Consider the following 22,383-nt stretch of genomic DNA (forward strand, 5'->3'; position numbering starts at 1 on the left):
GCTTTGTTGCTTTCATTGGTTCCAAATGTTAGGGATTACTTTCAAAGGCATATATATATATATCCCATCACCCTATTTTTTTTTTTTTTAATTCTTTAAAATTGACACACCAGAAACAGAATTTCACAAATAATGAAGATTTCATATGTTATTAAGGTAAACTGAAAAAAAATAGAGAATGATTCTAAGATTTTTTAAAACACTTCTTTTGGGATGGCTTTCTCAGTTCTTGTGTGAAGAAAAAAAAAGGGGGGGGAGGGGGCGGGAAGTGTCATCTCCTTTTTCAGACAATCAGGATAAATACAGTATGCTTTGGTTATGATAGCAGCAGGTATTTCTTTCCCCATACACTGGCCACCCACTAAATAAAAATCAATAAATCCAAACTTAAACTGAGTTTTAGTTGTAGATAGGTAACTGATTATATAAACACACTAGGCAATTCATTTTGTGGATTTTATACTCTGCCAAGGCAGGTTTGATAATAGATGTATCTTTCACATTGTTAGTGTCATGATACCCAGTCTTTAATGGCATTGCTGGTTTAAGGAGATTCCACCTCATGGTACGTCATTGCCTCTGTTACACTGACACTCACGTGGCCATTGAAATTATTCAGGATCTAATCCAGTTTAGAATGAGCCAGGCTCCCTTTCAAATCCTTTCTCTCTTATACCAAATGTTGTTTTTAAACTAAATCATCTCACTAACATGATTTACACCACGGCCTCCTGGATTTGCACAAATTGTAGACGGAGAGAATAAAAGCAACAGGCATTACTTCTGTCTTTGCTAATAGCAAGAAATTACAGCCTCAATGTAACTGGGAGTGAAAACCTTCACGAGTGTAGAGCAGCAGCCCCTTCTAAAGCAGGAGCTTTCTTTAGAGTATCAAGCCCACCAAACACATCACAATACACGGAAAAACAGCCATGAAAACTGCCTTCGTATCCTTAATGTTACTGTCAAACTGTAACTGAACAGTAGTGACAAATTAATATTTTAATTGTCCCTTTTTTTTTTCATCCCATTGGGATTAGCGTTGCAAATAATCCACAAGGTTACAGAGCCATATCCTGTACTGCTTACCTAGTTCCAAAGAAATCCCTTCAGACATTCTTGCAAGTACATGTAATGTTTTTCTTAGCACTGAAGAGTTTTGATGCATTTTGGAGATACATGCTTAGAAAAACAGAACAAACAGCTGATCTAATTCGTGTCACTATTATTCTTTGGCTTGGGTTTCATACATGCCTTCACCAGTTAATGCAGAACAAAGCATTTTGTGCACAATATGAATTATAATAATCACTTTGCTGTTATTTGTTTCATTTTGATTTATTTTAGACTGTAGTATAATGAGTATGAACTACCTCCAGTATTACAAAAGAAATAGCTCCTGTGTCTAAAAAAAAAAATATAAAAAAAAAAAAATAAAAAGGCAAGCATGGCAGTAAAGCAAGTACTCTGTAAATGTTACTTCTGCTAGCAAGCAATTTATTTTAGCTCAAGCATGCAATCTAGCCCTTCAAACTGTTTTATTAGTCATTAGAACTGTATCAGAATGCCATTTGTGTTCTGCCTGCAAGTTTTAGGAAAATTGCTGTTCCCAGAAATCACAAGAGCATCTCATCCCAGTAGGGCCTTTTCATTAGGAAGCAACTTCAGTGTTGTCACCTGCACCCTGGACCCATCTGGGTTGGAAACTACCAGCACAGGTAAAAGCATCTCAGTCCCTGAGCCTGTATTGGAAGAACCTCCCACTCCCTTCAGCTATACAGGTCACTGCCACTGTAGCTACATGAACAACAGCTTATAGGTTCTTCTCTGTCTACCTATTTGCAGATGGTCAGAATCCCCACTTCACCTGCTCTGCAGGTAACCCACTACAGCTCTTTTTTACAATACATCATCTTTTTTTGGCAGTAGACCCTGTCAGCAGGATTTGCTGCACTCTGGCCATCCATCTGTAAACTTACAGACTTCCACCAGTCTGATTCAATTAAATTATTCCTGTGTGTCCAGTTCTCCAAGCGTTTTATGAGGTCAAACCCATTATGCAGCATCAGGGGAGGAACAGCAGTAGCTCACAGGGGGTCTTTCCTGCTAGGCAGGATTTCACGTGACACAGCAAACTCCACAGCCTCTGCTTAGGCTGAATAATTGTTTATATCTTGTGAGCCTGCATGTAAATGTAGCACAAATCTATTTCTGCATTAAAACATCACTAGGTCTGCCTGTAGAGCCTGGCCCATTCCTGGGCACTACCACATGTCCACAGGCACCAAGAGTTCAACTCCTGACTTCTGGGTGCTCCAAGCCTCTCTCTGATGCACACCCTGAACCTCAGCTAACACCACCTGGGGCTGTGGCTCTGCTGACTGATCACTCTTTAAAATTGCACCTTCTTCACCAACTGATCAAGCTTCTGCTTCCAGAAGGATCTCAGCTGCCTTGGTTTACTCAATATAAAAAATAAAAAATAAAAAATCCTGCTAATTGAAGACAATAGGTATTTGAAAAAGTGCAGTCTAATTGTTCTATTATATGTTTCTACTGAATACAAGGAATGATCAGCAGATCTCACCGAGCTGGTATCTGTTGCAATATTAAATGATTTTTCCAGTTACCTGAAGAACAGCTCTGTCTGTCTTATCCATTCAAAATCTGTAGTGAAAAAAAGCCCTATAAAATACCAAAGGTGGGCAAAAATTTACCCACGCCTTTCCTTGAAGATTTTTTCTTTAAAATTGCAAGCCAAAAACACTTCTTCTCTCTCAAGTAATTTCCCAGATATTTGGAATCTACTTCTTAGATACCTATAAAAAATGCACATTATTGTCATTATTTTAGTTAGTTAACAATTAGAACATTCAAGCTAAAATCTATTACTTAAAACATCACAGTATATAGAACCGGTATTTCTGTTTAGAAACTGCATTTCCAGCAATAGCCATTAGAATGTAATGTTAATTATGCAATAAAATATTAAAAGGATTATTGCAAAATATTTTTTCATAAATGCTGAGTTACTGGTTGTTAGATATTTGCTAAGAAAAAAAAAATATTCAACTCTTGAGGGAAAGCCAATAAAGCTTTTCTAAAACACAGATAAGTACACTGCAATCTACAATAGGAGCCCTGTAATTTTAATATGCCACATATACTGTAGGACCTGTAAAACTCGTAGTCAGAATGTTCAACAGATCCTGTACACTGGGAGACTGCGGCTGATAAAACATCTTCCACCTCTTGATAATGTAGATACTGACACACAGAATGACTTCATTTGTTCACAAAAATAAGTATACAGAGAAGCTCTTTAATGACTGCCTTTTTTTTTTCTTGTGTATTTTCCATTTGCTCTCTGCATGTGTTTGGTTTAGACGCATTTTTTTCTTCCATTTGGTTTGTTGGTTTACTTGGCTGAAGGAATGTAGAAGGGCAAACAAGATTTATTCCTAGGGCAGGATGTTTTAAAATAAAATACCCAAACTAATCAGCATAATTTTAACCACATTTTTACCACAGTTACGAATCAAAAATATTAATTAACCTATTAGATCATTAGATAGTCAGAATTTTATATTAAATCTGCACAACAGGTGCACAGCTAAAGAAGCAAATAATTTACAAAAGCAAAATTAACTCTTTTTAAGAGGAAAAAATACATTATAGTTACACCATCAAAATTAAAACTTGCTCATCAAACGTTGTCTGTAGAGAGGCATACAGATGACACACTATTCCAACCACACAGTTTATTGATAGTTTTTATGTGTGTAACAACTAAATAATTAGTGTTGTCAGTGCTGTAAATACATTTTAAATTACAAGCTTGTCTTTATATTTTATACACAGCTAATTTTACAAATAGAACTTTATGCTGAGTTTCTCCAACTTTGCTGAGCAAAGAGCCAAAAATAAATACTGCTTTCTGAGAAATGCTTTAATTTTAAGAGAAGATATCAGTGGTATTACTGAATACATTCTGCTTTTCTCATACATAATTATTTGGCTGCTTGGAACAGGCACATTTTCAACTAGCCTAATTAGTACTAGTTCTATCTATCTTGATTAAAGTTTGCTAATAAAAATAAGCAGTGTAAGTTCAGGTATATTATGTGTATTTTAAAAAAATATCTCTATAGTAAAATTCTTCCTCTTACTTTCATTGCTCACGAAAGTGGGAAGCAGTCACCTGTTCTCAGGATCTGCAGACTTTTTCTAGTTAATATTACTCCTCTCTTCTCAGGTTTATTGCTGCTTTAGATTACTAGTCTGATTATTATCAGTGGAACGCAACCTGTTTGTTAACACTGTTTGTTAACTAAGTTCATATAGCATTATGAAGGGTTAAAATGTCATTTTTAACACCGTTAAAAAAGCACCAAAATGTTTTTTCTACTTGTCGCTGAAAACACTCAGCACAATTAGATCCAAGAAGTCAGTTTCTAGAGCAACTAAGTTTGGAGCATTTCACAGTCCCTTTGTGTGATCCAAGTTTGGGAACTGTGATCCCAAATGCAGCCTTGCACTTTTCAAGGGCAACTCACCCGTGGCTGTGGTTCTGACTTCTACAACCCCAGCTCATGTCAGTGTGACACCCGGCAGCAGCAGCTTCTGGAGGCTACCTTATTTCTTGACAACTCCTTTCAGCTCTGACTAAAATCGGAACAGCTCTTCCCAGCCAGGGCAGGCTCTGGCTGGAGAGGATACCCAAAGTACGGCGGCGATACCAGAAATCCCGACGGCTGTGTCAGGTGGACTGCGTGGGCTGTCTGGAAGCAACCCGATGTGTATGGTGGAGGTGACAATGCCACAGGGCACCCTGGCTCTGCCCGGGGGAAGGAGAACCTGCGAACCGAACCGCCCGTTGAACTGGAACTTGTGGCAGTACTGGACTGCCTCGATGGTGTCCTGAAGCTCGTGGATGCCAGGATCATGGGGAGAGTCTCGGTCTGATAGCTCCGCAGAGAAAACCGAATCGGCTGCGACGGCTGCTTAGGTCTTAAACATGTGCAACAATAAACTGCTACCAGCGAGCCCACGATAATGAAGGCAATAAATATTGATCCAACAATGAGGAAAGGAACGTAGATTGGTTCTGGGAGAAGAAAGAATAAGAAAAGCCATGAACATTAGCCTACTGAAGTAACAGGTCTGATCTGTGAAAATAAACTCTGTAAAGTTTATGAAGCCCCACATCGTCTCAGTCAGCCCCACTGACACACTGAGCTGCTCAGAAGACAGAGCTCCCGACCATTATCATTAGAACAAAATAAAACTGTCAACAGAAAGAAATTTTGACTGGTACGTACCAAGTTTTAAGTTACCAACAGTAAAAGCTGCCTGCACCACGTTCAGTTTGCTGGGGTTAGTTAGCCTTTGCTGAAAAATCACACTCCTCTCCCTCACCCCCCAAAACTGTCGGGGCTGTCCAATATAGCAGCTTGAATGTGCAAGCGGAGCTCAAACGCTGCAGGCGCTATGAAGTCACTCGCACTCATAAGGTGGAAAATAAGCGCAGAATTTGTGGCTCGGGAAACTGGTCTCTGTGTGCGCTGCCGGATTTCTTCTGTTTGAAAACCCGACGGCCCTTGCACAGTGTGGCTGTGACCGCCGAGCACCTGAGCCCACTCTCACCTCCGGAAAAAACGGAGCACGCCACAGTAAAGTTTGCCGATGCAAACGGAAAAAAAAAAATAAAAATAAAAAAATGCGCCTTCCAGCCAGCACGGACCCAGCTGCCGGGGCCCTTTTTCACCGTGAAGTCAGGACGCCGAGTGCATCCCCGGGCGCCCGCTCCCGCAGCCGCACCCCGCGGCCCCGCACACCCGCCGCCGCCTCCCTCTGCGCACCTGGAGCCGCGCCCGCCGCCTTCCCTCCCACCGGGCCGAGCCAAGCCGAGCCGAGCCGGGCCGGGCCGGGGAGCGGCCGCAAGGCTGCGGCCGAGGGATGCTGCGCGGGGGCCGGCTCCCGCCCGCCCCGGGTCCCACGGGCCGGGCACTCACGGGCGGTGACTCCCGGGTCCGGGGGCTCCCGGTCGTTGGTGCAGCCGCCCTGCTCCAGGCGGGCCTCGGCGGCGGCGCAGCAGTAGCGCAGCGCGCAGGAGCCGCAGCAGATGGTGGCGGCCGCCGTGTCGAAGCCCTCGGGGCACTGGAAGCCCTCGTGGTAGCCGCCCTGCCCGTCCACCCAGCCGTGGCAGAACTCGCCGCCGCCGGGCTGGCCCCCGCCGCCGCCGCCCAGCAGCCCCAGCAGGAGGCAGCGCAGCAGCAGCAGCGCCCGCCGCCGCCCCGCCATCGCCCCAACGCCGCCGCCGCAGCCCGCCCGCCCCGCCGGGGCAGCCAGGGGGCGGCCCCGGGTGCGGTGCGGGGCCTCCTGCGCTGCGTCCGGGGGTGGGGGGCAGCTCCCCTCCCGCCCCCCGGCCCCGCCGCCGAGCCCCCGCGGGGCCGCCCCCGCCGCGCTTACCTGTCGGCCCCGGCCCCGGCGCTCCTCTCCCCGCGGATCTTCGGTCCCCCCCGCTCCGCACATCGCTGCCCCTCCGCCCCGTCCCGTGTGACTGGGCCGGTTCCGCTCCGTCCCGGTTGGTCGCACGGGGCACAGGGGGCCGCGGCCAGGTCCGCGTTTGTTTTTCGGGGGCTTCTTCCTCTCGGCAGCTCGGGTGCCGGGCCCCGCTGGGAAGCGGCAGAGCCGGAATGCGGGCACCTTCCATCCCAGCACACCGCAACACGGCCCCGTGCTTCCTGCCAGCCCGACGCCCCGAAGCAGAAAGGTCTCCTGAACGGGCACCTCATTAACGCAGACCTGCGCCGCTAGGAGTTAAAAAACTCAAGCACAGAGCATGATTTATTACAAGGACTCTTTGCTTTTAAAGCTGTTTCCTTTCCTCGATACTTTTTATGTGCAAAGACATTTAACAGTGTATCCCCAGAAGATTTATAGCCTCTTTTCGTCAAACACCAGGCCCGTCACCTCTATTTTCCAGAGGGAGAGAGCGAGTGTGGGGCTGAGGAGGAGGGACACATCTGTACTATGAGCGCCTGATCATTTTTCTGCTGCAAGAGTAATAGCAAGTCACCAAGCATTAGGAAAACCACAAAAGGAACTGCTTATTCATTTATTCTAGAGGAAAAAAAATATCTTAAATGAACTGAGCAGATTTGAACTTTTGGTTTGAGCAAAGAAACGTTTCTTTGAAAGATGTGTCCCCTGTGTGCTATCTAAGAGGCACTCCTGCACTTACTTTTTAGCAGTAAAAGAGCTTATGAAACTAGCATTATATTAAACTTAGGGTGAGCTAAAAAATTCATTTTTACTGCATTTGAAACTTCTGCCATCTTTTACTGGTGGGATATGAATATGTATATCAGAGCCTGACCACTTGTCAAACATTTTGAATGCCTGTGTCACTAATTTCCAAAGTTGGCAGGTCTGGTGAAACAAAAGGAACAAAGTGTGCTGTGTACCAGCAATAAAACTGTGAGCAGAGAGCCATCTATCAAGACCTTAGACTTCTGTCCAACCTCAAATAAAGTCCAAAAGCATGATATTTGTCTTTTTCTTTTAACTAATCTATTCTCTCTTTTTTTTTTTTTTTTTCCCTGATCTTTTTTTTCCTGTTTTGATTTCTTTAAATACAACCAATAATACTGGATAAGGGAAAAAAAAATACAAAATGTTATTTATGGCATTTAACAGGTTTAGGCATAGGAATGACAAAATTGGATCTAAAAGAAAAGAAAATAAGTTTTGAAGATGTGATATTCTGTTCTCTTCTGTATTTTTATTTTGAAATGGTGATGTGAATTAAACTTGCCCCAGCTATCCTGACCCTGAGTTCTAAGTTTTTATAGGCCAATGTAAAATATTAATAGAGTTTTGCATTTGGTTCACTGTGGTTTTAGAGCAAACATAGCCTTCATGGAATATTTTACACTGTATGGCTTTTAAAGACCTAATCCAGCTTCCAGGAAGGTCGAAAGGAATCTCTCTGTTGACCAGAAGCAGGAGTGCAGTAAGGTCTGCATGGTATGTTCAGCTGGCCTCAGGTGCAGAGGATGGAGAGACAACAGATCCATCCTGTCAGATTTGCAGGAAAGCCACATTTGGTAGGAATTGCTGAGTAAATGCATCAAAACTCATATGTTGATTTTGCTAATTAATTCATGATATTAAAATAAATAAGAAAATAAATAAATAAAGAGGGGGTGGGGGGGAGGAACACGACGACAACTGGGGAGGCCCCCAGTCCCCAGGCATCAGCAAGATTTTGACCCAGGTTTATTTCCCCTGAGTTGAATCTTTGGTGCTCAGATTGTTAATAGAAATTTTGCCTTTGTGTCCCCCTTCAGGCCGAGGCTGCACTCTGCTCCCTTCTCGTATAACTGATGGCAGCTGTAGCAGGTCCACGAAACAGAGACAATTACCCTCCTCTTTATTTGAATCCCAAATTGCCCCATCCTGCAAGAAAAAGAAAAACAAGCAAAAAAACCAAACCAAAACAAAAAACCCAAACAAAACAAAGAAACCCAAACAAACCCTGCAGGGGCTAAGTGTTTTCTTGAAAGTGAGTATGATGCTGGTTTATTTTTGTGTGGGTAACATTTCTGCAGAGTACCCATGCTCAGGTTGCTTATTATTTATCTTAACTGAAGCCTCCCAGGTGATATGTCACCATAAATCTTGAATGAAAAAGCCCCTGTTAGCTATTGCTCTGATTGGTGTTGTTTAAAAACTTAGTATTGAAACTCATGTAGATGAGAGAAGTCATGTAACAGGTGAAGATAATTTCTTTGGTAGTTTAAGGTGTTCTTGTTTACTGGACTTTTCTTTGTGTCCCCACAACAAGCCCATGGGGAGAGCACATTATAGCACCCCTCAAACAGTTTTTCTTAAACAGCCTCTGAAATCATTCCAGCCATGTCCACAAGTAGTTAGCTCACTTGTGACAAATTGATTGGTTGTAAAAACAGAAATTAAAATCTCCTCTAACATATTCATCATACCTACTAATTATTTCACTACACTTGGTTTTCTGGATTCAGGCTTGGTCTTATTTTTGTTTTCTTTGGGGGTTCTTTTAGAGTATAAAATGTCCAGTGACCCATGAAACTCAAGCATTAGAGTTAATCATATTATCATTGTTGGTGGGCACTACCTGTATTAGTAAAGCTCTGAGACTTTGGTTCAACTACTAGAGTCTGAGCAGAGACTGGATCTACAAAAATTTCTAAATAAGTGCACACTTCTCTCTTGACTGGAGTGGCTCAGCTCAGCATCTTGCTTGATGTAGTCACCAGGACTGGTCATTTCAGCCTGCCTTTTCATTAAATATTGTCTTGAATTTCCAAGAATATAAGGGCTAAATTGAATTACTGGCTTCTAAAACCAGCCTGGTGCCAGCAGATTTCCCTTTAGAAATAAAAATATTTACCATCAAAACTGCAAACTCTTTAGCTACATGAGGTCCTTCATTAAGCATATAAGTACAGGTTTGACTAAACTGCTGTGCTCTCTAGAACCATATCCTTATTGTCCCTGGTCAGGAATATGACCATGTTTTCTGAAGTCCCTCAGGAGAACTTCAGGAGAAAGGTTACATGGGTCAGTTTTGAGAAGCAGCACCTCTTATGCTTGCCCACAACTGATCTGTTGAGAAAGCCGGTTACAGCTTGTAGAGAAAAATGTAGAAGTCAGGCTATCTCAGGCTATTGACTGTCAAAGGAAGTGAAATTGGTCACGTTATAAATGCCCCAGGGCCCACTCAATAAGTAGGATGTTGGGTTGCTGGTATCTTGATATGTATATAAGCATATCACAGTAATGTTCCCTTATCTGAAATCTGTAGCACTGCTAGGTGGAGGAGTTAGGTTCAGACTTCAAAAATCATTATTTTCTTCCTAAGGCATCCAGAGCAGAAGATATTTTCAAGCCAGCAATGCAGCCATCCATGTTCAAAGGACACCCCTCATCTACCCTTCAGGAGATCACTCCTGTCTTACACTTGAAATCTACAGAGACCATGTACTGAAAGATGAAGAGATTTTCTTACATACAGTAACTTACATGCACTGAATGTATCTCTTCTGTACAACCACAGCAGTGCTCTCTGCTCTGTCTCAGCATCCAGGCAGATGGAGAGCTGGAAGGAGTAGGAGAGCAAGGACAGATGTCTAGAAGAGATAAGAACTGGTGATCTTAGGGGATGTGCAGTTATCCTTCCTTCACTCCAGCTGTGGCTAAATATAGCCTGTCATGGCTACCAAGAGGGGTTTCTGAAGAGGTGTTTAATTTGCTTTTAAACCAGAAATTCCCATGCTGCTGAATTCAGAAAGAAAGTCTCCAAGCAACGTTTCTCAATTCTGAAAAAGTTCAGTAAGTAACTATATCACCAACTCTAGCCAACAGCAAAAGCCAATAAAAACATAAAGAAGAAGTCAAAAAGAAAGTGTAAAAATGTCTTGTATTTCTTATAGATATTTTTCAAGAACTGAACATGGGAAAATGTTTTGACAACCAGAAGAAGATTGAAAAATTGTCACATTGAAAAACTGGCACATAGCTCCTTCTTTGTAAATTGCAGAGATAGAATAAGTTATTGATAATAAATAACTACCTTTTCTAATAATCTTTGTAACTCTAACTATTTTTAAGCAATACCAAGCTTAGCTGCTGGTGGTGGAAAGCTTGGTATGCTTTTGCCATGCAATTCCCTGTTTCCCGGAACAGAAGACTTTGTGCTATAGTCATATTAATGAATAGTGCTACAGAAAGGTCAGGGGAGAGAAATAGCATCAGTCAGACCTGCTTTGCTCTGCAGCAGAGTGTTCACTTCTTTTTTCTTGCAACAGAATTAATGAACAAAGAAAGGGAAAAGATGTGAGACATCCTGACATTTGAGTGTAGAAAGAAACTTTTCTTACCAGGGAATGAAGACAACTGTTGTTTTTTTTTTTCATGCACATCAATAAAAATAATATTTGATTTAATATTTAATTTAATAAATAAAATTTAATATTTAACAATGCAATTTTTTTTTTTCACAAGAAATATTCCTGAATATAAAGGCACTATACCAAGATTCTGTGATTAACAGAGAACCTAATATATGAGTCTAGGTTTGAAAGTATTCGGTTGCCTTTTTTAATTATTATTAGGAAATTAAAGCATGAGAATAACTGAAAATTAATGTGTGGAGAATTTTCCAGATAAACTGGTTATGGAGTGCCTTAAGTCTTAAGTAAGATACATCCGTTGCAGAAGCATGGGGGAAATTGTTCTGTAGGATATATTAATATCTAGTACCAGAAGATTGTTTTTCACACACCAAAGATCTACACAAATATAATCATAGAATAGTTTGGACTGGAAGGTACCTTTGAAGGTCACCTAGTCCACCCCCTGCAGTGAGCAGGGATGTCTTCAACTAAGTCAGGTTGCTCACAGCTCTGTCAACCTGACCTTGAATGGTTCCAGGGTTGGGGCTTCTACTGCTTTCTGAGCAACCTGTTTAACCTCCCTCATTGTAGAAATTTTCTTCCTTGTATCTGGTCTGAATCTACCCTCTTTTAGTTTAAAATTGTTAACCCTGCAAAAAAGTCTGTCCTCCCCTTTCTTGCAAGCCTCCTTTAAGGCTGCAAAAATAATTCATGCATAATTCATTATATGCACTGAATGAATCTCTTCTATACAACCACAGCAATGGATCCTCTGGATTTAAAAGAATAATTCCTGGTAAATGAAACTGTTCCCTGGCATTTCATTCAGCAACCAATTAGATGATTTTATTAAATACTTTAATAGTACAAATAAGAATTCTTAAAATGCTTATATTACTGCTGCTAAGAATTGATTCTGAGCATTAAATAGCTGCTAACCAATGCTAGAAAACAGGGCCAAATCCCCCATCTTCAAACATGGGAGCATTTCCACAGCTCCTGTGGCTCAGTTCCTCCACACCCACTTCCTCAGGCCACATTTCACACAGCTGAGGACCACCCATTCAGGTTTGTGTTTGGATCATTCTGTTTCATAAAAGATTTTGTTCTGCCCATTCATTGTATTTTTTCTGTCCTTGGCATGGTTCTTAACACTTCCTATGTACAGCAGATTTCCCAAAGTATGTAATACACTGCAGATCTGGAAAAAAACAACCAAACAAACAAACAACAAAAAACAAAAAAACCCCGCACCAGCATTTGAGGACATAAATTAGATCTGTATTTATGATAATACCATCAGTGAATGAAAGATTAGGTGATTTTAAAGTCTGAGACCCATGTTCTTTGCTCTGGCTGTGGGTGAGCAGGATTTAGGGAGGAGCTTCTCCTCAGCTGCTCCCAGCCCAGGGCAAGTTAGGGACTGGGTAAACCTGGCACCATTTTGAGTAGCAGCAGAGCTGCTGCAAGCTGTGCTTGTTGCTCCTGAGATGCTGCATTTGCAGCTCCCAAGCCAGAGGGGTCCTGCCCTTCAGCTAAGCCAGACTGAAGCCTCTGGCCATCTGTAGCTGCTTCAGGGGAGGTAAGAAGCCCTACAACATCATGTTTAGCTTCCCCATGCAGAGAGAAAACTGTTAGGCTTATGCTGTATATCTGGATAGGTTGAGTGCAGAGGAAATATTTGGGATTTCTGGACTGAAGTGCATAGTCTTGAAATTTACCCAAACAAGATTTATGAGCAGGAAAGAGGTGTTACCTAGTGAGCTGAATATATACCATTTTTATACTTTGGGTCTGTAATAATTGGGGACTGGCTTTAACTCAAGTCTTAGAACAGGCACACTAATATTCTTTCCAAAATATTTTGCTGTTAATTTTTTTAAAGGCAGCTGAACATTGAGCAGACACCTTCACTGAGCTGTCCTTTTTCTGAAATAATACAGCAAACTGGAAGTCCTGTAAAGTGTCTAACCTGAAGTCTGAATGTACCTCTCAAAACAGTGCAACCCTGTATTTGTGGGTGCTGTGTTTCATTTGCCTTTGTGTTTCCTACTCACTGGTTTGTTAAAGTCTCATCACAGGTCTTACAAACTTGTTGATGAGTTGGTAAGTTAGGACTGGCTCTCACCATCATCACTTGCATCCTCACCTTTCTGTGCAAGTGCAATACCCGTGCACTCTGTGGTCACTTAGTGCCACCAAAACAAGCTGCTGGCATTCAGTGCTTCAGCTCCAGAGGGACTGGGTTGGTTTGGAGTGGTTATCTGAGGGAAGATTTTCACTGGAAGCCTTTTAGCAGGCAGCCACTAAATGTGATTTATAGCCCTCTCACCTAATATCCTCTCCACTTGTGGTTCTGCTGGAGTGGAGAGCAAAAGCCTTGCACAGCAGCATTGGATCTAGATCCTTCTTAAGGGCTCCTGAGTCAGATCCAGGAGCTCACTTCTGCTCAAGCCAGACAGCCTCATGCTCCCTCTGTCCTTTCCCATATTGGTCTCCACACCCATTTTCCTGCTTGGGAGATAACATTTGGGAGAAGGCAAAAAACTCTATCCCCTCCTATGTCCTTATGTGCTAATCATCAGATGGCTGTCCTGAAACCCAGCTTTGAGGAACAAAAGTCAGCTCAAACCCTCCTAGCTGGCATCAATTATACTTCACCAACAGACTGTAGGGTCTGACCCCCAATCCCAGGCAAACCTGGGCTGCTGCTGTCTGCTGCTCTCCCCATGGTCAGTGGGGAGATCTCCTACAGATTTCAGCCACCAAATCTTTCCTGGCAGTGCCCACAGGCACAGGACTGAGAGGACCTGGAGGGGCAGGAAGGGCAGCAGTCACCTACCTTATACTTCTGCCTCTACTTCAAGAAAGCAAATAAAAGACAAACCCATTTCACCATTTGTGGTTTAGAGTATTACCACCCTGTAGGCACAAAGACTTTATGAAGTCTGATAGCTACTCAGGGGAAAAAATTAGTAGAAAAATATCTTTGAATGCAGAACAAGTACAGGGTACGTTCTATGGTGTAGGAAGCCTAAAAATGACTAAATATTTAAAGAACTATGTGTAGATTCATAAAATGTTTTGGTGAACATATTAGTTATTTTAGAGAGCAGTACTGTTGACTTAAAATATTTAGCTTTTGAATTTGACTTAAGTATTCACATAGACTGAATGTAGTAAGGTGTTTGGGGATTTAATAACTTTACTGCTAAGTATTACTTATTATTCTTATATACAACAGCCCCAGGAAATTTTCTTTTGCTTATCTACATTTCAGTTTCTCTGCTTACATTTCTTCTGGGATCTGACCTATAAAAACAAATGGATTTATAATACACTAAAGTTTACAGCAAACACTTTAAAAATACTCCTATTTCAGATATGTAATTAGTAGTGTTTAAATATAGTCTCAAATGTTATCATTTTGCCGTTTACTGAGTGAAGTAAATTTTGTCGCAAACGTCAGGGAAACAGCGAATGGGTAAATACCCCAGGGAAAGGATCTGCACATCGCCATCTACGGTGCCTGGAGACATTGCAGGAGTATTTTATTGCTGGGAGACACAAGTGAAGGTATTCATAACCAAAAAAATGTCACAGCTTCTGCTTCCCCCTGGCAGCAGTTCCTGTTGGTGCAGAGCATGGCAGAAGGGCCACGATAATACTGAATGTGCATGACTATTGCGTAAGGAGAATTAACACAGAGTTTGGAGGGTAATTATTCCTCTGCACAATGCTGTTTGGAGTACTAAGTTTGAGCACATCCAGGTGAAACCATGCTGGAGAGAGGGAGGAGTGCATTGCTTGCAGGGACACCAGGCTGCAGGCATCACAGCAGCCCAGTTTGCACAGCACATTGTGAGACCACCAGGTCGGGTCCTGGCTGCCGGTAGGAGCAGTTATTTCAAATACCTGCTCGCTCTTTCTCCCTCCTCCTCCTCTATTTTGGGCTCTGCGGTTGCCTCTTACCTCACCTCCCAGCCAGCAGCTGCTACCACTTTCATTTTCCAAGAGCCAGGTTGGGATGGTCTACACAGAGCATGGGAAGGCATGGGGGCCACATCCAAGCCCAAATCATCCATACAGCAAGGCTGCAAGCATCTGCTCAGGTGCAGCCAGTGACCCCATAGAGAGGAGTCACACACTCCAGGGGAAGAGAGGGAGGAGGTGCCCAGTGTAACATACACATATCTTACATACATAACACATGGGCAACCTTTTATTCTCTCTCCAGAGCTACCTTTTGCAAATCAAAAACCCCAAGAGAAAATCTATCACTGCAGAGTCCTCCCTCACCTCCCCACCTGTGCACAACTGCCTTCTTCATAAGCTTTTGAAGGGCACTAGATGTTTAAAAAGAAATTGGGAACCACTGCAGTGGGCAAAAGTGGAAAAATCAGTGATACGTGTATCTTCTGCTTTTACTACCCACTCTGTGTGCCTTGCAGACCACCAAAAGCTCATGTGTTGTCCCTTGAAAATCCCCAGTGCTCAGCAGAGCGTGCTTGGCTCTTGGCTGCTGAAATCTTTGCTACTGGATGCCTATGAACTGAGCACATCTCTCTGTGTTTATTTCTTTATTACTGAGGCTGTTTTTTTCATCTGCTATAGCAATGAACTGTTGGGTTTTAGACTAAGAGGTAAGTGGAACAAGGGCTGGCATCCATATGTGCTGGGACACAGCCTTGCACAGCTGAGTTCAACAGCTGGGTCTGGTAGTTAGCTGGCACCTTAATACAACAATATCAGTAATAGCTGGTAGCCTCAGCCCTAGGATACTATTTATCCAGTTATAAAACCCAGTACTAAACTAGCCAAATCCTGCATCCCATTAGCCTTCTTCTCAGAAGAGAAGTTAATGTAAAGTTATCACACAGACTGCCTGTAGTGCCCTGTCCCTCTGACTTCCTGCAATGAGCTTATCTCATCTCGAACTGATGATGAATTAGTGTGAACTTACTTTGGACATCTTACTTCAGACTTAGGGACCTAGAAATTTCTTCAGTGCCAGATTGTTGACTTCAGTCTTAATTAATGGTCACGTGTTATCAGTTTAGTTCAAACGTTTATTTTCTAACTTTTGGTTGTGTAGCCTAAACATTTCAAAAGTCCAGATAGATGGCCTTAACTTAAAATGTTATGATTTTGATATTGACTTGATGACTTCCTGGCTGAGTGTGAAGATTTTATTCTTCCATCACTTTGATTAATAGACCTATTACAAATCCTATTGCTCAGAATACCAAGGAGTGAAACAGCTAAGCACCATTAACCTATATAAGAGTTAATCTTACATTTCTGTGAGAAATTTCTAATTTGCTGAGAAACTGCTTCACTCTTTAGTACAATTTTCAAGTTATGAATTATTGTGCTTCTCTGCAGCCACCTATTTGTCTTTTTCTTGGCCTAAACTTCTGCTCTGCAGCTCACATGCTGGATGTTTAACAATCATTACTCTGTTACACAAGCGATTAAGAGTTCAACTTAAGTATGAGGAAAATATGCTGCAAAACCCTCTGCTAGAAAATCACAACATCTTTACCCCTAATTGTTCAGAGAAGTTATAAGCTCACTTCTTTACATGAAACATTGGTAGTTCTCCCATCATTCCTCTGTCATCAAGCATTCTCAGCTGCCAGTGCTAGTCCATTCACAGATTTCATAACAGCTTTGGGAAATCCCAATCTCTGGCACAGTAAAAATAAGAATAGGTTCATTTTTACTAATATCATCTTGTAATCAAAGATGTATTAATGTTTTACAGACTCAAACTAATACCCTCATACTAAGTAACAGAGCATATTTTATCATCAATTGTTTCCTAAAACAGAAACTGGGTAACTTCTTGTTAACAGAAGCCTTGTTTGAAATTGAAGACACTTCTCATATCCTTAAGTTTATTGTACCACCCAGTGCTTTTTATGTAGTTGGAGAAGTTGCATTGAAACTGAGACACTAAAACAATTATAATTTCTAGCCACACATAGTTTTGTGTCTCAGTTAACAACTAACAATCATTAAAAAACTCACTTCCTTTTTTTCTGTTTCTGATAACACATTACTCCTGAAATGTATTAATGTACATTCTGGGCTGGAGGTAAATGTATTCTGTTCTAAAATGGGGGCTCCCTTATCATGCTAGAGCCAAGATTTCTTTATTCCAATGGCCTCTTGTGACTGCTTTTCATCATGAGGAAACTGAACTTAGCTGCTTATTAGGTGGGAAGCCTGCCTTGCCATCAGCTGTTCTGATTAATTCCATGACGAGAAGTGGGATGAACTGTTAAATCCTGCCTTTACTGGAGTGCTCGGTCCTCTGTGCATAGACAAATCATAAATGGAGTATTATTTTGTACCTTGGCTGCAAGCATGATTGCTCTGGCAATCAGAGTTGTTGTATAAGAAAAGGTGCTCAAATATGGATGTGTAAATGAAGTTGCGAGCATGAGTTACAAATTCCATCACTCAGCAAGAAGAGCAAAGTTACACTAAGGTAAATGCAGAGATCTCCATCCTTCTGTGTTTATGTTTAGAGATTAGTTGAAGATGTAAGATGTCCACTGATGGACTTACAATGAAATATCTCAGAAGTTATGATGCTTGTTTGCATTCTTTCTTACTGATTCAGATGCTGGTTTGAATATCACAGAGCTCAGGAGGTATCATACTGATTTTGGCCAGATAATCCATCCTGAAATGGCAGATAAATTTTAATGGTTATCAGATTATTTTTCTACTAGCTAGCCCTGCCTGATACTACAATATTACCATTGGGGAAAGTTACCAAACAGACTTTGGTATCAATGTCTGAATATTTTCTAAATCTTATTGACTAGCTGAGCAATATAATGAAATGTTATATGATGTCTGTGGAGTTTTTCCTACAAAGAGTTTTTTTCTATCCTACTGGGATGTCTGTAGAACAGAACAAGTTCTCTAAAATCTAAATGATTTACGAACTTTCCTTTTTTAACTGCAATTCTTCCTCAGAATTCAATGTCCATTTCTTGAACAGCATCATTCTCTATCTGATAAAATCTGGCATTTACTACAGTCAATTCAGTTTAACACCAATAACAGAACAAAAACAATCATCGTTTGCAAAAGACTGCAGAGCTGCAGCTGTGTGTTCATCCCCAGCCCTGTGCTGCTGACACTCCTGCATCTCCCCCTCAGCCAGGTCTCCCCAGTGTGCTCAGGACATTGCTACAACTGATGCTTCCTAATGTGCAACCCAACTGTGACTGGTCACAGGTGATGTGAACATCCTTTGCCTTGTCATAAATCTTATGGAAAGGTCATTCATGCTCTATGAATGAGAGTTGGCCCCTCAAGGTACCTCCAGATATTCAGCCACCCCATCCCCCACTTCAGCAACAAAGCTTCCTCAGAACCAACCTTTTCTTTGCAAAGCAGCCAAAGTCTTCCTCATACAGAGGAGCACTAAGACAGTTTGGTGAAGAGAGGCTGTATGATCAATCTTGGCTACTCTCAGGACAAGCTTCTTGATGGAGCATGTTCTTCTAAGGTGTTTCTGAGTTTTGGGGAAGAATTCTACATTACAGACTCCACCATTAGCATTGTTCTTTGGAATAACTAGCTCGTATCTATCTGGAAAGACAGACAAATGGAGAGACACTTCTGAGTAATTTCCCTCAGATTCAGTGCAGACAAAATATGCGATTACAGGGGAAGTGTCCTACCACTCTCAAGAGTGCATGTTCCCCATGAACTTTAGTTAAATTTATGGCTTCTCTTAGACAAATAGTTGTGAACAAGATAGCTGCTCTCTGGCTGGATACAAATGGGAAAAAAAATGTGTTAAAAAAAAAAAATAATTGCTACTATCCATCATCAGTTTGTCATCTCAAGAGTGGTCTGCTGCAACTGTTCTCCCCAGCATAGCCACAGGAAATACCATTTGAATCTTCCAGGACCTGGTAGCAGAAAAAAGCATCATGATGCAACTTAAGGCTGGATACCAAAACTTTTGGCCAGGGCGTCTACTCGAGCTTCTGGGTAGAAGAGGGAGAGATCTTTTATCCTACATGTGTCTTTCTCTTTGCATTGAACCCAGGCTCCAGAGACACTCTCATCCCACTCTTCAGCTGGGAGCTCTCCCAGAGGAACTGAGTGGAATCTCCAAGACAAGGAACACTCCTTTTCCTATTCCCCACTCTCATCAAGCTCCTGAGGATCTATGGATCATTCTTTATTAAGCCATTGGTCATGGTATCTCTACTCTGCTTCAGCACTTTTCTGGGGGGAAAGAGGAAAAAATCCTGGCCAGGGAAAGGGGAAGCAGGGTAGAAATAAGATGTGGCTCCAGGCATTATCCATACACCCTTCGAGCATCATCCCTGCACAAGCTGGGCAGAAATACAGCATAGCTGGGCAAAAAGGTGCAAGGCAAGCTACTGGTCCAGGCTGGTGGATGCCACCACCCCATGGGATTTTGCTATCAAGAGGTTTCATGTGCACTTGAGATCACAGAGCTTCCAGAGCATGGGTGCCCTGGTCATCATTAGCTGTATTGTGAAGGTGCTCAGAGGTGCAGTTAGGGAGGATGTGGGTTGCTCAGGGAGGAGGGACAAAGCTGTAGTACAGTCTGGCTGCTTCTCCCCAGCTCCTCTCCCTGGGTCCCCAGCAGCACCACAGCTCAGTGGAGTCAATGGGGAGCTTCCAGCAAGCTTTGTCAAGCATCCTGAGTAGACGTAGCCTGGGAAGATGCTCTCCCTGACTGACCCCAGAATGACTGTCTGTCCTCTCTTGGGACAGCCAAGAAGATTTGAGGATGGAGGAGGGCTAATTTATTTTGTTATTTTCTTTGGCATTTCTATGTGTTTATGTGGGCAGCAAAACAACTGATCTGTTTTGCTATTCTCTTGCCTGCTTTTACTAACTTGGATTATTATTATTTTCATATGATGGTAAGTACATTAACCTTTAGTTTCAAACCTAGCTTGCTTTTGAAATGAAAATCTTATATAAATTACCAAATTAAATCCAAAATATTTTTCAGGCAGTTCAATATTTACTTATTTTATTTTTTTAAATTACATTAGCTAGAGGCATACTTTTGGATTTGTAGGTGTTTGGATAACTTAATTTAAAATAGCAAAACAGAATAGACCAGATAAGAGAAACTCAGGTCAAATTATTCTGGTTGTGACATATGTGATACATAATGCTGTGTAATTAGATATTAAAGTGGTTGCTGTGCAGCAGAATGTTTTATGAAAATGGGACAAATGTTTTTTAAATGTACCACTGGAAACCAGACAGATGGTAACATATATCCCCAAGGAGGATAGCTGAATTCCACTAAGTTTTTTATAGGAATTTGAACTATAGTGAACAGGAAAGGAGGGAATTTGCGATTATAGTTTAGCTCGCCATTAGTCAATGTTTGGCTGAATGTGCAAAGGATGCTTATATAGTGCTTAGTCTGGACAGTAATGTTTTCTGGGGATTTGTTCTTTCTTGAGCAACGGCAGAGCAGATGGTGACAAAGCAGATCTAGCAATAAATCATGGAGACAGGATACTTTAAGCAAGAAAGATGATCTTAAGGAATAAAATAGAAACTGAAGAATTATTGTTAGAAAAATAGAGTGTATTCCTGCTAATTTTATTAATGCTGGGTGCAGTACTTAAAGGCTGAGCATTTTCATGTAGCTTGCCTGTTAAAACTCCTATTAAAATTTTTAATCAACTTCCTTTGGGAGCATAATTTTTCAGGGATCATACAGGAAAAAGAAATCACAGCTATGTACTGAAACCTCTGCTGACTTCACAATTAAGAGATGCCTAACAATCTTAAACAGCAACAGGACTCACCAGTTTTCTGGGCCCCTCCATAGGATTCAGCTCTGAAACCATTACATGGTTCAGCACTACCTGGTGCACAGAAAAGTACTGGGAAAGACAACTACAAATATTCTGTGAAGTGTAAAGGAAGGAACAGCAATTCCAGGAAACAATATCTCCATAGGCCTGTATTTGCACACCAGTTGGATGGTGGTGTTACCCCTGCTCCCCCCTGCCAGGAGGCATCTCACATCCCCATCCCTGCCAGAAGAGTCTTCTTCCTTGTTACCTGGGCAACACCCTGACCCTGGGACTCGATCTTCCTCCTCACTCCCTGCTGTTTGTGCTCCTCCAGGCACACCAACACCTGCCTTGGCACAACAATCCCTCTCCCCTCTCTCTGTCAGATCTGTAGTCCCACTTAATATTTCAGCTGGAGTGTTTATAATTTTATTCCTCAGGTACTCATAATTTTATATGAGCATTTATTTGTTTATAATTTTACTTCCTCAGAGGAAGGCACTCCACAGTGCCTCATGTAGAGTCCATACTCATGGACTTGGGTAGCAAAGGGACCCTTAGCCTCTCATTCTTTCCCTAAAGCTAGGCAGAACCTGGCTTCCAAGAAATTCTGGATGATAAGATGATAAGATCATAGGATGATTTGGGTTGAAAGGGACCTCAAACATCATGTAGTTCCAACCCCCCTGCCACAGGCAGACACCTCCCACAAGACCAGATTGCTCAAAACCCCATCCAACCTGGCCTTGAACACTTCCAGGGAGGGGGAACCCACAGCTGCCCTGGGCAACCTGTTCCAGTGTCTCACCACCCTCACACTAAACAATTTCTTCCTAATGTCTACCCTAAATCTATGCTCTTTCAGTATGAAATCATTCCACCTCTGCCTATCATTACAAGCCCTGTAAAAGGTCCCTTCTCAGCTTTCCTGTAGGCACCTTCAGGTACTGGAGGGCTGCTCTAAGGTGGCAATTCCCAGCTCCCCAGGCTGAAGCAAAGGATTACCACAGCATTTTGTAGACAACACTACAGTTTATGTGAGCCAAGAGCTAGAAACTACCCATCAACAGCTATCTTTTCATAGATCCCCATATCAGATCATTCTTGGCGCCTTTCGGCGTGTGCCACAGCACAAGCACCATCACACAGCCTCGACAGGCAGTCAGACCAGAATGATCTTATCATCCAGCAATTATCCAGTGGTTGGTGTGTGCCCTTGGATCATCTGTCATTTGCTTAAACTTAGCATTTCCTCTGATCTGCTTCATGGCAGTGACACCATCAGGCAGCCCTTCTGCAGACAATTGCTACACTGAGGTGTAAGTGTGTGCTGCACAAAGGAGCCTCTGTTTGGCAGATGAAGGTTCAGGCAAACTAAAGGCAGGGTTACTGAGCAGTAAGCATTGGCATTTTTTGGTGCAACATGTACCACGAAACCATATTTCAGCAGCCCTCAGAGAGAGTGGTTTTCAATCAATAATTTAAAAAATAGGGCTATTAAACCCTGATATCATAATGCCTCCATTTTCTTTTTCTGATCCTGCACTGGATTGAGGTTTTGTAATGTGAAAACAGGTGGAAAACAGAGACAAGCAATTAACAGGAAGGGC

At 42.1% G+C, this 22,383-nt stretch overlaps 1 protein-coding gene across 3 annotated transcripts; it reads right to left on the minus strand.

Moving 5' to 3' along the window:
- Window positions 1-3,746: 3,746 nt before the first annotated feature.
- Window positions 3,747-6,317, minus strand: SHISA3 (shisa family member 3). 3 transcript variants are annotated; one of them, XM_071744270.1, is made up of 2 exons: window positions 6,015-6,317; window positions 3,747-5,107 (listed from the first exon to the last, which is right to left on the minus strand). In XM_071744270.1, the coding sequence occupies exons 1-2, from the start codon at window positions 6,301-6,303 to the stop codon at window positions 4,656-4,658; spliced, it is 741 nt and encodes a 246-aa protein (XP_071600371.1). In that variant the 5' UTR covers window positions 6,304-6,317; the 3' UTR covers window positions 3,747-4,655. The 3 variants fall into 3 exon arrangements, 2 of the variants coding, with proteins under 2 accessions (XP_071600371.1, XP_071600370.1); XM_071744269.1 differs by having other exon boundaries at window positions 5,862-6,317; XR_011725967.1 differs by lacking the exon at window positions 6,015-6,317 and adding an exon at window positions 5,322-5,852 and having other exon boundaries at window positions 5,022-5,107.
- Window positions 6,318-22,383: the final 16,066 nt, after the last annotated feature.

This window comes from Heliangelus exortis, chromosome 4 (assembly GCF_036169615.1).
Source record: "Heliangelus exortis chromosome 4, bHelExo1.hap1, whole genome shotgun sequence".
Lineage (NCBI taxonomy): Eukaryota > Metazoa > Chordata > Aves > Apodiformes > Trochilidae > Heliangelus > Heliangelus exortis.

Coding starts and splice junctions, on each gene's coding strand:
- SHISA3 (XM_071744269.1), bottom strand. CDS start 6,303: ATGGCGGGGCGGCGGCGGGCGCTGCTGCTGCTGCGCTGCCTCCTGCTG. Junction 5,108..5,861: donor GGCGGCGGGCGCGGCTCCAG/GTGCGCAGAGGG, acceptor TTCTTCTCCCAG/AACCAATCTACGTTCCTTTC.